General features: G+C 38.5%; 2 protein-coding genes across 2 annotated transcripts; both read left to right on the forward strand.

The window, feature by feature from the left end:
* The first annotated feature begins 12,296 nt into the window (after nt 1-12,296).
* Nucleotides 12,297-15,032, forward strand: LOC126611853 (CSC1-like protein At4g35870). The gene has a single exon (XM_050280187.1). The coding sequence runs from the start codon at nt 12,491-12,493 to the stop codon at nt 14,942-14,944; it is 2,454 nt and encodes an 817-aa protein (XP_050136144.1). The 5' UTR covers nt 12,297-12,490; the 3' UTR covers nt 14,945-15,032.
* Nucleotides 15,033-15,841: 809 nt separating this feature from the next.
* LOC126611191 (uncharacterized) lies at nt 15,842-17,239 on the forward strand. The gene is made up of 3 exons (XM_050279386.1): nt 15,842-16,170; nt 16,415-16,466; nt 16,809-17,239. The coding sequence occupies exons 1-3, from the start codon at nt 16,007-16,009 to the stop codon at nt 17,004-17,006; spliced, it is 414 nt and encodes a 137-aa protein (XP_050135343.1). The 5' UTR covers nt 15,842-16,006; the 3' UTR covers nt 17,007-17,239.
* Nucleotides 17,240-17,603: the final 364 nt, after the last annotated feature.

Below are 17,603 nucleotides of genomic sequence, written 5' to 3' on the forward strand. Positions count from 1 at the left end.
AAACTAGGTGTAATGGTATCAGCGGTGCTCGTGGTTTGCTTTGTCGTGGTGGCGGAGTTTGGTCAATATTCGGGATGGTCATAATGGTGTTGCTGTATAAAGTTGGGGGTCGTTGTCTACTCAGGCCATCTTTTATTGGTAATAGGGCTTTTGTGCTCTTTACTCCATGTTGTAGTTTATTATTTTTTGTATCTTTACCTCTTTAATTGGATTTGTAATTGTGTTGTATGTTTCTTTTGCTGAAAAGTTAGAATCCTCCTTCAGATTCTCTTTGTGGGGATTCTGAGAATTCTCTAATCATATCCGTTAATCGTACATTGTATTACTAGTTTTCGTCAAGTACTGTTTATATTTAATTTTAAATAAAAAGATTTACAATTATTTCTAACTGCACGATATACGATGAACAGATGTAATTAGAGGATCTTCGAAATCCTCACAAAGAGGATTTGAAGAGGATCCTCATTCGAAAAGTTATATTTCAATTTCTTACCATGCCAAGTTGTTAGGCTCTTAGGTTCTTATCTCTGTAACACTTTCTTCTATTAATGAAATTTTCGTTGGAAAAAAAAAACGACAAAGCTAGGTTGTCGTTTGAGCACATATGTTGATGAATATCCCAAATAAACATTTTACAAGCAAAGATGCATTTTAAGTACTGTTTGTACCATACTTGACCAATCCCGAAACTACTGAGTACTGGTCAACGTTATACCGTCAAGGACCCAGAAGAGTTTCCTTCTAACCAGGAGGCTAATCATAATGCGACACGTGTCGACATCAGAAGCCAATCATAGCGCGACACATGTCAACATCAGAAGCCAATCATAACACGACACGTGTCAATGTCAAAATGAAATTAGAAACTCTCTTCTATAAATAGAGATCATTCTCTCACAATATTTTCTAATGTCATTTGTACTAAATCATTCACTTGTACTCACTAAAGGAGAGCTTAAACCTATGTACTTGTGTAAACCCTTCACAATTAATGAGAATTCCTCTACTCCGTGGACGTAGCCAATCTGGGTGAACCACGTACATCTTGTGTTTGCTTCCATGTCTCTATCCATTTATATATTTATCCACACTAGTGACTGAAGCAATCTAGCGAATGTCACAAACTTAACACTTTCTGTTGTACCAGAGTCCCCACTGATTTTGTGCATCAACATTTGGCACCGTCTGTGGGAACGACACTTATTCCCACTCTCTTTAGCTTTGTCAAGCTGGTTTCCACCATTCGTACACTCTCTTTTAACCAGGTATCTCTCTCTAACATGGGGAGCAAAGGAAACCACATCACACAGAATGACACCCCTCTTGCACCTAGTGCAAAGCAACGAAAGAATGAAGGAAAGAGGGTTGCTTTTCAAGCTAAAGTCGATGAGCTAGAAGCTCAGAACAACAAGATAGCAATGAAGAATGAGGTCCTCCAGGAGCAGTATCAGAAGCTATTTGAGACGCTCCACGAAACTAGGCATACTCAAACACGCGAGCTCGTTGCCTCTGAGGACATCAACCATCATCTGGGTGCCCTCCAACACGGAGGATCACCTTCCTTCGACATGGGTATCTCTGATGAAGAGCGAGCTAATCATCAAAACATTGATCAACATGAGACATCTCTCAACCCAGCTGATTCGACCCGAAGCAGAAGAGTGGAGGAAGACACCTCATTGCATAAGGGTTGGAATGATCGAAAGCCGTTTATCGTGACTGCCGAGACTTTATAAAGCAACGTCGAGAGAATCCCCTACACATATGCTCGAAGATCAATAACCCAAGGGTTTCTGAAAGACTCGGTCCCCTCCTACGACCTAGGTCAACTGCCAATCTAGGGAAGGAACGACAGGTCCCAGAGGAACATGAAGGTACAATGGACTCTGAGGTATTCCGACAGACTCGCCCTAGAAGTCAGTACGGCAAGTCCAAGGAAAAATCACATGTCTTTGCTCAAACTTTCCTACTTCCAAGATGCGATGGAGACTTACGAAAGAAAATCTCAGTGGTACATGACTCCACTCAGAACCCCCTTGTCCTACAACTCTTTGAGGAAATAAACAAGTTGAAGGCCAAACGTCAGGCCGAGATACCTAACTGGAACCAACCCAGGCCTGACCCTCTCACAAGGAGGATCCTCGACACCCCTTTCAAGCAAAGACAAAACAAAAGTTTGGTTTACAACTTTATATTGCAAGGGAAGACCCAATTGAACACCTTAACCTCTTTAAGTCTACCATGGCATATCGAATGCACACCGACGAAGAACGATGTCTTCTCTTCCCCTCCACTCTCTCTGGCGGAGCTCTAAACTGGTATTGTCGTCTTCCACCTGAGACAGTAGACTCATTTGAAGAACTGAGGAAACTGTTTGTCTCTCAACATATCTTCCAGATCGATCGCTTGCATTCTGCAGATGACTTGTACACTATTCGCCAGAAGCCGGACGAGTCACTACGAGAGTATACCGGTCGTTTCAGCCATGAGTATTCTCCTGCGCTGAAGCAGATAACAAGACCGCCCTCAAGGCCTACGTGATTGTTTCTTCAAATACATGATCAATGCCAACACTTGGAAGACTTACTCTGAGGTGATGGCACAGGCTTACAACCATACCTCCGCCGAGGCAATGACATAGCAAAGGAAACCCCCCACAACCACCCCTTATCAGCAAGTAGGGAGTGGAAGCCAGATCCAACCAAATGAGAAGACCTCGACCTTCCAAACGGCAGCGGTGCCTCCCCCTGCCTTACTCAATATTTTGCCAAGTCAACAGACATATCAATCTCAAGGCAAAAGGAAAGATTTCCATCCTTACCAGTCTCATTTTAGTAAAAGGAGTAATGGACACTACCGCAATAACCAAGGGTATCGCCATGATAATCCCCGACCCTAGGCAGTCAACACAGTGGGTCAAGTATATGTCAGGACAACCCCTACCCCGAGGTATGAGGCATACACACCGTTGAACGCCACATGCGTGGCCATTTACCCCAGAATAGCACACTGATACCGAAGCCAAAGCCGAGGCACCCGGATTACAAGCCCACGAAGAACACGGGCACGTTTTGCTGCTACCATGAACATAACGGCCATGACGGCGAGAAGTGTTTCAACACAAAAGTTTCAACACAAAAACTTCACCAACAAAAGCTTCATCAATTGAGGACAACTACAAAATCTCAAAAGCTTCACACTATCTTGATCAAGATAATGTGAAGCAAAATCAATTCATGGTACCCAACAAAAGCTTCACCTACAAAGCTTCAATTCCAAAGCTTCACCTACAAAAACTTCAACACAAAAGCTTCAAAGCTTCACACTATCTTGATCAAGATAATGTGAAGCAAAATTAATTCATGGTACCCAACAAAAGCTTCACCTACAAAGCTTCAACTCCAAAGCTTCACCTACAAAAACTTCAACACAAAAGCTTCACCCGCAAAAACTTCACCTGCAAAAGCTTCACCCACAAAAGCTTGATCCACAAAAGCTTGACCCACAAAAACTTGACCTACAAAAGCTTGACCCACAAAAGCTTCACCCACAAAAGCTTGACCTACAAAAGCTTGACCCACAAAAGCTTGACCCACAAAAGCTTCACCTACAAAAGTTTGACCCACAAAAGCTTGACCCACAAAAGCTTCACCTACAAAGCTTCAATACAAAAGCTTCACCTACAAAAGCTTCACACTATCTTGATAAAGATAGTGTGAAGCAAAATCAATTCATGGTGCCCAACAAAGCTTCACCTACAAAGCTTTAAAATATATATATATATATATATATATATATATATTTTTTTTTTTTTTCAGAATTTCAAAATTTCAAAATTTCAAAATTTCAAAATTTCAAAAATTCAAAAAAAAAAAAAATTGCCTAGGCCTCATCTTCTTTGGGCCTAACAATTTTCATAACAAATATTTATGAAGAAGGAGTTTTGAGCTACCACTTAGAAAGGAAATGCCTCATTCGTCAACTCCCTCGACCGAAGACTTGGGGAACTCCTACCATATGCTACTGCACCTTGATACTCAGAAGTCTCACGACCACTCAGTGACTTAGATTTTTCAAGTCTCCAAACAAGAAGTTTTCCTCACTCGGGAAATTAAGGGAGCACTACCTCAACCTACATGTTTCACTAACAAAGCTTCAACATACAAGCTTCAACAAAATGAAAAATTCAAAGAACTTAGTGAAGAAGGCCTTGGTGTATTTAACACAATACGTTGAAATGAAGTAAAGCTTGTTTATTGATATCTCCGATAAGTTACAAATATGTACATATACATGAATCAAAATAAACAAACAAGAATGAGCATTCATAAAGGTTGCTCAAGAGAAGTCTCAGCAGTTGGCAGAACCCTAGAAAGAGAATGCACCAGAGGGTGACTATTCAAAGCCTCAGTACTAGGCAGAACCCCAAAAGGAGAAGGCACCGAAAGTTGATCATTTGGAGCTTCATTACGCGGTACAGCCCCAGAAGACGAATGCAATAAATGTCTTTGGAACAAACCCATAAACCTCTTATGATCAAGTAAAATCTGACCATCAGATTTCTGCAACTGGTCGAGCTTCCTCTTCATGTTTGTAGCATAGTCATGTGTGAGCCTGTGCAACTGTTTATTCTCATGCTTGAGCCCTCTGATCTCCTGTTTGAGACTTATCACTTCAGCCACCAATGATTCAACTTGGCGAGTTCGAGCAAATAGGCGTTGGGCCATATTAGACACAGAGCCTGCACACTGAACACTGAGAGCCAGATAATCCTTAACATCCAACTCATAAGACCGTTTGGAAAGTAGTCTGTTATCTTTGAGAGTGAGAAGGTTCCTGGCCACCACTGCAGCGGTCATATCATTCTTCATCACAGAGTCCCCAATGGTAAGAGGACCAGTAGGGGATAAGAAGAATGTGAGCCATATGTTGTCTTGAGAAGGTATGGCTGCCTCTTCACCAAAGTTCAAGTCAAAATGACAGTCGGATGGACCAGACATTCTCAAAAATGATGAAGGAGAAATGAGGGGCAATAAATCTCTGAAGTAATGGGAAAATTCCTACAAGCAATAACTCTTTGAATGTACTTCTTGCACACAATTGGTGCCCTTATAAAAGAAAGGGCAACATGGCCGTTGGTTCAAAAATCGAAGAGGCACCACTCTCCGGATTCCGAAGAGGCACCACTTTCCACAAGCAACATCAGCTCCTTGGGTCACAGATAACTTTGCCAAAGATCTCTGACAAAGTTTAGACACATAAATTTTGAAGGTCTAGCTACCTTACTATTACCCACATGGGTAAAGGAACAGCACCACTGCTTGATAACTAGAAAGTCCCAATGTGTGTCAACCTATGTGCTCCATGGCAAGGCAGATTGGCAAAAATGCCCGACCTTTACTCACATTCGAGAAAACACTCCCAACATGATTACTTTTTAAAAAATCGAAGAGACACTGCTCGAGTCAGACTTCCAACAGGATTTCTTTCTCAAAAATCAAAGAGGCACCACTCTCCGAATCTCGAGAGCCAGACTCCCAACAGGATTACGTGCTCAAAAATCGAAGAGGCACCGCCCTCCGAATCTCGAGAGCCACCCAACAGGATTACTTTCTCAAAAATTAAAGAGACACTGCTATCCAAATCTCAAGAGTCAGACTCCCAAGAGGATTGCTTTCTTAAAAATCGAAGAGGCACCGTTATCTGAATCTCGAGAGCCAGATCCCCGACAGGATTACTTGTTCGAAAACCGAAGAGGCACTGCTATCCGAACTTCGAGAGCTAGATTTCCTTAGATAAAGCTTGTCTGCAATCTTCACACGCAACATCAGCTTTCCAGATACCACAGACAACTTTTTCAAAGTGCTCTGACAAAGTTAAAACACGTGAAGCTTCCAGCTCCCATTACATTGATATGACCAAGAAGGGTAAAAGAATAACACTACTACTTGTTGTTAGCGAAACTCCTATATATGCCGACCTTCATCATCCACAGCCAGGCATACCTGCAAATTAAAAAAAATGCTCAACTTTTCTTCACATCCGAGATGGCACTCTCAGCAGAGTCTCTCGAAATACTCAGATTCTTTTCCTTCCGATAATACCTCTACAAATAAGCTACACCAGAGCAAAAGTATCTCATATCATTAGGGTTAAAAGCAAAAGTATCTCATATCATGCTTTTTCCCTGTCTTTTCCTTTGGCCTTGTTCTTACCTGCAAGACAAGGAGAAAAAGAGCAATCAGTCATCACTTGGAATCAAGCTTCCGGTCAGGAACTGACTGCCTGGAACCCCTTGCCTGATTACTTACCTGGCATTGCTCTCGAGTACCCATCTTCAACATCTTATACTTCCAGAGAAGATACCACATCTGCCTGAGGAACAGATAGGGCAAGTGAGAAGGATACAAGGAAGCATGTGGAGACGAGCGTAACAGAACACGTGTCGATACATCCACTACTTTGTCAACAGCAAAAGTATCTCATATCATCAGGGTCGAACGTACTCTAGATTTGATAGACTTGTTTTGACCCTCAAATTCTTGAGTCGGCCTTATACTCTGGAGGAAACCAGAAAACCTTCCAGCCCAATTCAAGAATAAGCCTGTGGAAAGTTACTTCTTCAAAAGCAAAAGTATCTCATATCATCTCTTCTCCATTTGCTTCTCATTATCCTTGTTGCTGTTTATGACACAAGGAGAATGAGAACAATCAACCAGAAGCCGAAGTCGAACCTCCAATCCTGGTTGCTTGCTTGGAAGTCTGATTGCTTACCTTGTCTGTTACCTCCTTCGGTAAATCTCCTAGCTCGGCGACTTGGAAGACTCCTACTATAGGGTTTGTATCGCACTTGACCAAGCCCAAAACTACAAGTAAAACTTCAAGTGAAATTGATACATTACCTTGTGCATCTTCATCGGTTAAAGATACCATCCCTGGATGGAGGAAAAGTACTTCCAGAGAAGATGCCACATCTACATATGAGACAGATAAGGCAAGTGAAAATGATACCACACTTTGGTACTTAGAAGTTTCGTGATTACTCAATGGCTTGGATCTTGCAAGTCCCCAACCGAGGAGCTTCCCTCACTCGGAAACTTAGGGGAACACTGTTTGTACCATACTTGACCAATCCCGAAACTAATGAGCACCGGTCAACGTTATACCGTCAAGGACCCAGAAGAGTTTCCTTCCAACCAGGAAGCCAATCACAGCGCGACACGTGTTGACATCAGAAGCCAATCATAGCGCGACACGTGTCAACATCAGAAACAATCACAACACGACACGTGTCAATGTCAGAATGAAACTAGAAACTCTCTTCTATAAATAGAGATCATTCTCTCACAATATTTCCTAATGTCATTTGTACTAAATCATTCACTTGTACTCACTAAATGAGAGCTTAAACCTATGTACTTGTGTAAACCCTTCACAATTAATGAGAACTCTTCTACTTCGTGGACGTAGCCAATCTGGGTGAACCACGTACATCTTGTGTTTGCTTCCCTGTCTCTATCTATTTATATACTTATCCACACTAGTGACTGAAGCAATCTAGCGAAGGTCACAAACTTGACACTTTCTGTTGTACTAAAGTCCCCACTGATTTTGTGCATCAACAAGTACAATTATTTGTTTTTTTTATCCAAGTTTGATCGTCTATATTTCATATATAAGAGTTGTTATAGTATTAGGAAAGTGTTATTGACACTCCAAAAATCTCATTCTACACTCATCACAAGCGTATTTTTCTTTCTAAATATAGAAAGTTTGGAGTGTAGAATGAGATGTTTGGAGTGTCAATAACAATTCCCATAGTATTATTTAAATGTCTCTAAACAACGTATTTGATACGTTACAGACCGCATCATATGACTCTCCAATATAAGGAACCCCTATCGAGCATCTCACATCTGTCTGTATCATTGGTTGAGTCTGTTTTGTCCACTTTCTCTATCTCCAAAAAGGAAAGCGAGCTTGCCCATGTTCAATCTCTTCTTCTTGGGTAGTTCTCAATGTTTGGCACTTTCCATACTTCACTTTTGTATTGAGTATGTTAGTTGGATTGAAAATTTTGATATAAAATATTCAATTTTGACAACATTTTTGAAGTTTAAGGGCTTGTTTGGATGTGTTTAAAAAATAACTAAAAGCAATTTTAGAGAAATTGTTTTTGGATTCCAAATTTAAATGCTTATTACTAGAAGCATATTGTTGGAAGTACTTCAAATGGTTTTCGAAGATTCACTTGCATTTTGGCTAACAATTGATACCAAAAATAGATTCACCAGAAACGTTTTTAATTATTTTAAAACACTTTCAAATTAGCCGTAAAACTTTAAATTATGAATCAAGAAGTTCTTGGATTATTGAAATGACATGATTATTATGTGTGTATAGAATGGTAATGTCAAAGCCACCGATGATTTGATGAATATCATTAAGTGTTATTTAGCAACCAAACCTAATGACTCTATAAAATTTCGTCAACACTATTACATTTTTTTTTCTTTAACATTGTATATGATACATCGCATGCCACCAACCTTGTATATTGCATGTGGCATGCGATGCTTATGCTTTTATTATATTCCGACCATTCTTTGTATGCAGCAACACAAACTTAAGAATACACTACAAGATAATTGGAAAGCTCGAAAGAAAGTGACAATGCACATTTACATCAGAATTTTGATATTGCAACTGAAAAATTAATCCTGTGGTTTTATTTATGTTTGGTAAAAGACCTGCAGATGTTTCGGTTAAAAAATACGATTATGAGATGAAGTGGCAAAAGAAATAGAGGAGGACCTAAGAAGACTTAGAAAAAAACTTTAAAAAAAAAACACGAAGCACTCGGAATTAACAGAAAACTTAACGTAAAACCAAGCGTTGTGACGATTTGAGATTCATACAATCGACCTTGTCAGTGTAATAACACTTTGTTATTGTCTTCTACTCTGATGTGGTTTGGAGTTGGGTGATGATGTTTTTCTTTATAGTTTATGCATGGGCAAATATTTAAACTCCACCGACAAAACGTCACAAAATAGATAGGGAGATTGCGCGTTGCGATGGTTGGGGAATTTAAAAGATAAAAGACCAATTCCCATGGTTCACAGTCAAACACCAGGAAAGTCATATCACAAGCAAACGACCAAACCGACCATTTGCCTCCTTTTTTATTAATTATTGTTTTTTTATTTCTTTTTATGCATTTAAATGGGAATAAAATTCATGAAAAATATGGTATATTCTTTAGGATCTCAACCATCCCAATCCAATCCACACAAATATGACAACACGATCGAGTGATTTTTCTAATAAAGTAGACAGTTTCTAGACGACTGGTCGGAAATAGAGAATTCGAACTTAAAATGTCTTTTAAGTTTTAAGAATGAAACGTAACAAAATTTGTTGATGTAATTAACTTGAAAAAATATGACCATTTTAAGCGTAGTTAAGTTGGGTGGAAGATAACACGGAGGTGGATTGTCTGCCCTTCCATTTTCACACTTTTAACATCTTTTTTGTTTGTGTAGTCACTATTAAGTCACGTCAACATTTTATATTGATTTTTTTATAAAAATAATAAAACAAAAAGTAATAGAAATATAAAATGTTGACGTGGTTTAACCGTAACCACACAAAATAGAAAGAGATGAAAAAAGTATAGAAATATGAGAGCAGACAATCCACCTCCAGACAACCCATGTTTGGCAGAAGTCAATCTTTGGACGACCAAGAATTATTTGAAAACAAAAAATTCGTTTGGTGGGAATTGGGAACCAATAATTGGGTCAATTTGGACTCTTCGAAATTGCAATGCAGTTCATGGCTTTCAAGCTCGATAATAAGAACACGTTAATCTAGCTCATTAAATAGCTAGATAAACACGTATGTAGAGGTCAAATTAGAGAGGGAACAAAACAAATGCAACGCTTCAAAGTCCAAAAGCTACAAAAGGCTAAAACGCGTATTTGGTGAAAGTTCACTACCAAGAATGATTGATGTATATAACTCTCTAAATAAAAAATGAGTTTCACATGAAACAAGCGAGGGTGGCGTCTCGATTCAAAATATAATAAACTATTTAGTTAAATGTTCTGAAAATTTGACATAACTCTTCACTTTGGTTTATAAGGTTTAAAATCGATTGAATTGGTCCTTGAAATGTCCATTGTCAATCATTTCAGTCATTCCCTAAAAATTCTCAATTAAATAAGGAAAAGTAACTAATTACCCTTAATTTTTGTCAAATCATTTTGGCTTATTATTTATTAAATTAAAAGCATTTTTGTCATTTTAATCCTTACTTAATAGAATTTGTTTCACATAAATATCAAAATAATTGACGGTAGACAAACTCTTGGACTATTTCTATCGATTACAAATCTCATGGACCAAAGTAATAAGTTATATCAATCTCAGAGATCATTTTAACTAAAAAACTAATACAATATTATATATAATTTTCTTTAAACAATACATTATTTTATTAAAACGAGACATTACAATGACAGTAAACCTCTTCTGCATAAGTTGATTCCTCTAGATTAACATTTACATTTTGGCCAGAGTTAAAATAGTAAAAAGAAAAAGAAAATAAATAAAATGATGGACATATTGCTTTTTTGCTTCATCAAGCCCAAAGACACGAGAGAAGAAGAAGTGGCCCTGCAGCTGGAGACCTTGATCAGCCAATAAAGACCCAAAATTTAGGCCCATCACCAGAAACAATATCATTAACGAACTTTAAAAAAGGTTTTTATTGCCACAAGACGTTTTATTGTTGTACAAATAGGTTAACTTACAATGTTTACCAAAAAAATAAAAAATAGGTTAACTTACAATTGTAAAGTTTGTTACTCTTAAGTCTTAACTAAGAGTTGTTATTGACGCTCCATAAAAGTTGTCATGCATTTCTCATTTATACAAACACAAGAAAATAACACACGTAAACACTACATCGATAACATTTTACAAAGCTAATAACAATTCTAAATTGACGTTCTCATGATCACATAGTGTTAACACATTTCCAATAACAATTCTTTGGGTTGTTTTAGGCTTACACAGAGAAGAAATAAAAGAAACTGCATGAGAAAATAAGTTGAACGAGAGAGATGCGCTTCATTAATATCGTTAATTGAATATACGCAAAGAGAAGTTTTTCAAACTATTATATCGTCACGTGATACTACCAATTTATTCATATTATAACATGTTACACTTTACTAATGACCATTTGATAACCATTCTGTTTTCAGTTTTTACTTTTTTGAAAACTAAAATCTTATTAGGTCTACTACTTTCATTTGTTAGTTTTTTAAAAAAAGTACTACGGTTTGGTAGTATTCCTCTTCGCTTATAAGTGAGAGATTTTATGTTCGAATCTCATGGATGACGAATTCGATACCAAATTAGGTTGTTCATTGTGTGGTTTAGCCGAACTCCCCCTCCCCTAGTGTAAAAATATCGATGTACTAAAAAAAAAAAAATTTAAAATTTGGCCCAAGTTTTTAATTTTTAATTTTTGGTTTTCAGTTTTTTTTTTTAATTGAAAGTAGTTATAAATTTTTTTTTAGTTTTCAAAAAAGTAAAAATTGAAAACAAAATGAATATCAAACAGTCGCTAAACTTTTTTCATCTACTCATATTTTAAAATTTTAACACTGAGTGACATATAACTGCCAACGCAAGATTTCTCGTTCATAGCTAGTGGCATCCTAAAACCCCTCATGAAGAACAAATAGTTTGGCATGTCACAACACTTTTGGTTCTCATTCTATTTCCAACAATTTTGGTTTTTCCTCAACACAAGTATCAGATTTGTGTGTTCCAAATTAAGCTAGGTTTCCTTCAGGAACAAAAGAAAGCTAATTTCTTGTTGGTCAAGAAAGCTTAACCTAGTGTTTTTTTTTGGTACATCGATATTTTACACTAAGAGGTGAGGAAGTTCGGTTTAGTAAGACAATGAGCAGCCTAATTTGGTATCGAATATGCCATTCACGAGATTCGAACATAAGATCTCTCACTTCTAAGTGAAGAGAAATATCACAAGACTATAACTGTGCATTAAAACTAACTAATTGTTTTTATAATCCTATTCTATTTAGGGAACTTTAATGAAAATCCCCTGATATTGTTTATTTTAACAAAAAAAAAATCAAAATTTTATACTAAAAAGTCAATCATGATATTATTCGCTTTACCTTTTATTTTATCCTTATCGTTAAAATTTTCAAATTCTTATGTTATAATTTATTTTATTTTTTTGGGCGATTATTCCTTGCCAGCATCGAACACTCCACCCCAAAAAATCCCTGCATCTTCCTCTTCTAGCCCATAACCCCAAATCCCCGCAAAACCCCATCCAAACCCTAATTTCTGCCCCACATGAAGAAAATTTCAATCCAATTCAATCCCAATTACCTCAAATCCCACCAGAAAAACCCCAATTTCCGGCTCAATCATTAGATTTCCCATGCCTCTGATGGCCACGCCTTATCAATCTTCAGTCTTCTCCCCAATTCCCTCCATGAACGACACTCTCTCTCCTCCGCCGTCCCCCGGCGACGGCGCCGATACCTACGAGGCTTGGTACGGCAACATCCAGTACCTCCTCAACATCTCCGCCATCGGCTCCTTCTTCTGCGTCTTCTTCTTCATATTTGTCAAGCTTCGCAGCGACCACCGCCGCATGCCCGGTCCGTCTGCCCTGGTCGCTAAGCTCCTTGCGGTGTGGCACGCCACGTGCCGTGAGATTGCGCGCCACTGCGGCGCTGACGCCGCCCAGTTTCTCTTGATCGAGGGCGGCAGCTGCGGGTTGCTATTGTCCATGGCGGTTTTGGCTGTGCTTGTAATGCTTCCGCTGAATCTCTACGCTGGGAGTGCTGTGCTGGGGGATCAATTCTCGAAGACGACCATCAATCACATTGAGAAAGGTTCGGCTTTGCTTTGGGTGCATTTCGTTTTCGTGGTTGTTGTTGTTGTTCTTGTGCATTTTGGTATTTCTGCTATTGAAGGGAGATTGAGAATCACTAGGATTAGGGATGTGAATGGCAATTTGAGTGACCCGACTGTGAATTCCATGGCGATTTTTACTATAATGGTGCAGGGGATACCGAAAACCATAGGGAATGATGGGACTGTGCTGCATGAGTATTTTCAACATAGGTATCCTGGAAAGGTTTATAGGGTTATAATGCCGATGGATTTGTGTGCTTTGGATGAATTAGCCTCGGAATTAGTGAGGGTTAGGCATGAAATTTCTTGGTTGGTTGCACGAATTGACTCTCGGCTCTTGCCGTATGAAAGTGAAGAGAATGGATACGTAAGGACTTCTTCAGAGGGAGTATGGGGTTGTGCTTGTAATTTATGGCGAAAGGTAGAGGATTTCTGGTATCATACTATGGCTAGGTTGGGATACACCGATGAAAGGAAGTTAGGAGAGTTGCAGGGATGGAGAGCTGAATTGGAGACTGAACTGGCAGCTTACAAAGAAGGTCGTGCACTAGGTGCTGGAGTTGCATTTGTGGTGTTTAAGGATGTGTACACTGCTAATAAAGCGGTTCAGGACTTTCGACATGAGAAGAAGAGGCGGATAGGGAAATTCTTTTCTCTTGTGGAATTGCGTTTACAGAGAAACCAATGGAAAGTTGAGCAGGCACCCTTGGCCACGGATATTTATTGGAATCATTTGGGGTCGTCGAAGCTCTCACTGAAATTGCGAAGAGTGTTGGTGAACACGTGCTTGTTGTTGATTCTTCTGTTCTTTAGCTCTCCTCTGGCAATTATCAGTGCTCTAAAAAATGCCTGGCGGATTATAAATGCGGAAGCTATGGATAACGCCCAGTTGTGGTTTGCTTGGGTGCAGAGCTCAAGCTGGCTCGGGAGTCTTATCTTTCAGTTTCTACCCAATGTGTTTATTTTTGTCAGCATGTATATGGTTATTCCATCAGCACTTTCATATCTCTCCAAGTTCGAGCGACATCTTACAGTGTCGGGGGAGCAACGAGCTGCTCTTCTTAAGATGGTTTGTTTCTTCCTGGTGAATCTTATACTTCTTAAGGGACTGGTTGAATCATCTTTAGAGAGTGCCATCTTAAAAATGGGAAGGTGCTATATGGATGGAGAAGATTGCAAGAGAATTGAGCAGTACATGAGTGCCTCGTTTTTGTCAAGATCGTGTCTTTCTTCTCTTGCATTCTTGATAACAAGTACATTCCTGGGCATATCTTATGATCTATTGGCTCCAATCCCTTGGATAAAAAGGAAGATTCAGAAGTTTCGGAAGAATGACATGCTACAGCTAGTCCCGGAACAAAGTGAAGAATACGCATTGGAAACTCAGGAAACAAATGGTCTAGAGAGGCCCTTGATTGTGGACAACACTTATGATTCTCCCAGAACTCTGCAGGGAAATGATCTCTCTGATTACCCAATCAACAGAACATCAACTGCCCCCAAACAGACATTTGATTTCGCCCAATATTATGCATTCAATCTGACGATATTTTCCCTGACCTTCATATATTCTTCCTTCTCCCCACTTGTGGTTCCCGTTGGTGCTATTTATTTTGGGTATAGGTACCTGGTCGACAAGTACAACTTCCTCTTTGTCTATAGGGTCCGGGGCTTTCCTGCTGGGAATGATGGGAAGTTGATGGATACAGTTCTGTGCATCATGCGTTTTTGCGTCGATTTATTCCTGCTGGCAATGCTGTTGTTCTTTTCGGTCCACGGAGACTCAACGAAGCTGCAAGCTATATTCACACTTGGGGTATTAGTAATGTATAAATTGTTGCCTTCCCATAATGACTGTCTTCATCCAGCTCTTTTGGAAGGCGTACAGACTGTAGACAGTGTTGTGGATGGACCTATAGATTATGAGGTGTATTCACAGCCCAAGTTTGATTGGGATACATATTATTCATGATTCACCATCTGTTGACTTGTAACTTTGCACAGTAATACTTTTCTTAGATTGCCAGAATGAGGAGTGTGCCATTGCCCTTCTTTTCAGTGAGGACTTACCTACACCTGTCGCGGATCAAAAATTGATAACGCAATGTTACTTGGGAAAGTTAAAACACATGAAGTTGCGTTATTAATTTGGGACATCCCTGATTAATTTTTTTGTTTTCTCATTGTTTTGTGTGAATTTTGGAAAAGGATAAATTTGGTAAGATATAATTTTGTTGAGTGAATAAAGAGAAGTGTGGTGACCTAGAGTCCTTCGATCTAACTCTGGCACTTAGAGCTCTTAGATCTACTACAATACTCCAGCACTTAGAGCCCTTAAATCTAACTCTTGAATTGGATCCAATGACTTTAAGTGCCCTGTATTGTAGCCTTTTTGTAACCACCGTGACTTTTATTTTGGTTACCACAACTTTTGTTCAACTAGGAAAATAAGAACTACAAAACAAACTCGCGACGACAATCTAATTCCAGCATGTCGAAGCTAAAAGTTGGGAAAACGACCGTAGGTATAAGACGCCCTCCAAATAACAAGGAATTTTGCAATATGGTCATCAAAATTGGATGAGAAAAAGAATGGTTCAATATTATGGAGATAGAACACCAAAAAATACGTAGACAAAGAAGGGAAGTAGAGGAATATGAGGAGATCAAAAGCCAAGACAGACCCTAACTCCACTCTTGGCCAACCCTCTACTCCTCCTATACTTACACAGTTGAACCAAGTCTCCAACCAAAATGTGGCTCCACTTCTCACTATTTTCTCACTTACCTCTCTCTCTCTCTCTCTCTCTCTCTCTCTCTCTCTCTCTCTCTCTCTCTGTGTCTTAAATGTGTGGCTAATATTTAAATAAAAGGGGCAGGTTCTTATATATTAATTACCATTTCAATGAGGGTAAGTAAATAGGGCAACAGTTGAAATTTTGCAGTCACAAGTTAATCGTTTCTTTTTCTACTGCTTGTGACTTCGATTTTCTTTCTTTCTTCTTGTTTGTTGTGTTTTTTGGTGGAACAAATTATGCACCAATTAGGCGTGAAGAAAAGCAGCAATCTTCTTCTGGGTCCTGGTTCTGCTGCCGTGGCAAACTCTGCAGGCAATGCCCAGCCTCTTTGCCCTAAGCCTCGAAGAGCTGGCCTTGCTATGCCTGAGTTCCTCAACCCTATAAGATGTAACAAGCACAGGTTTCATTAGGGTTTTCTTGTTTTTGTCGGGTTGATTTCAAAGGAAAGTGATTTTCGCTCTCCCCTTTCTTCCCATAGAATCCTCTCTTTGTTTTAGTCTTTGGATTCAAAATATCGAAAGAGAATGAAGGACGGAAACAAGGAAAGAAGTTCAAAATGAGAAAACGAGAGTGCGGAAATCACTGCCTACTTATCATATATTTGAAGATGTAACAGCTCTTTTGTGTTTATTTTTTGTGACCAGCCAAAAAAATTCCGATGAGAGAAGTGGGGTTCTGAATATGATCAGTGAAAAGGTTAGCATTCATGCTCTTTTATTGTTATTTTTCTTTTTCTACAATTGTCGTTTATATTTCATGTATATTTAAAAATGCTTCTAAAAATGCTAAAAGTGCTTTTGTCAATACGTGACCAAAAAATTAAAAGTACTCAAACATTAATAAAAATTTCAACGTGCTTTTAATAAAAGTTAATAAAAATTTCAACGGGTTTTTAATAAAGGTGTTTCTTAAACAACGCTTATAAACAAAAATACTTCTTACATAAGTAATCACATACATGCCCGATATTTGAACACCATGATTTCATTCGTGACCAAATGAGTACTATCTCGTGTTTTTTAAATTCTAATCATGCAGGAAATATATGGTGGAAGGGAGTATGTGTGCACGAAATGCTCACCGGCATGCTACTCAGGCTCTCCACCAGGAAGAACACACAACCCTTTGGTTCATGATGTGCAGTTCCTTCATCAGATGGAGCTTCCTTCTCCACTTACAAGAACAAAGCTCTCAGAAAAATTTGGTTTTAGTACAACCTCTGCCTCTCCAGTGTGATATATATCCTCACAACATTGTGTCCCCAATTTCTTGTAAGAAGAAGAATTGGAGTATTGGGTCTTGAAAAATTTTCAGGTTCATTTTTTTTGTAGTGTGTTAATTTTGTATAAGCTTGTAATTTTGTTGAGTTTAATTTTTTGAGTATCAAATTGTATATATTATGAGACGATTACACAAAATTTTTCTTGTATATATGATTTTGATAACAATAAAGGCCTCTACTTTCAATCTTTTGTTTGTGTGTGAGCATTTTTCTTATCATGGATTGAAATGTGAGTATGATTGTATACGAATTTTTCTCCGATCATTTGGTGACTAATACGTGGACTTATTTTAATTTAATATTGAGGGTTGAGATTAAAACATCACAAATATTTTTCCGCTTCTGACATCAAATCCAAATGGAAGTGATCGTAAATCTTTGATCAACATGTGACTAAGAGAATGAGATTATATGTAAATCTTTGGTCAACATGTGAACAAGAGAATGAGATTCTATATGTGAGCATAGTCATTTTATGAATTTTGTCATTCTTCATCTTACAAAATGTTAGAAAATAAGTTCGAAAAAGATTATCTGATTACCCAGAGAAT

This window comes from Malus sylvestris, chromosome 2, assembly GCF_916048215.2.
Source record: "Malus sylvestris chromosome 2, drMalSylv7.2, whole genome shotgun sequence".
NCBI classification, from domain to species: domain Eukaryota; kingdom Viridiplantae; phylum Streptophyta; class Magnoliopsida; order Rosales; family Rosaceae; genus Malus; species Malus sylvestris.

What these genes read in the sequence shown, in the direction of transcription:
- LOC126611191 (XM_050279386.1), top strand. Translation starts at nt 16,007, where the DNA reads ATGCACCAATTAGGCGTGAAGAAAAGCAGCAATCTTCTTCTGGGTCCT. An exon ending in ATAAGATGTAACAAGCACAG is followed by an intron (nt 16,171 to 16,414) that starts GTTTCATTAGGG and finishes TTTTGTGACCAG; the next exon opens with CCAAAAAAATTCCGATGAGA. An exon ending in TGAATATGATCAGTGAAAAG is followed by an intron (nt 16,467 to 16,808) that starts GTTAGCATTCAT and finishes CTAATCATGCAG; the next exon opens with GAAATATATGGTGGAAGGGA.
- LOC126611853 (XM_050280187.1), top strand. Translation starts at nt 12,491, where the DNA reads ATGCCTCTGATGGCCACGCCTTATCAATCTTCAGTCTTCTCCCCAATT.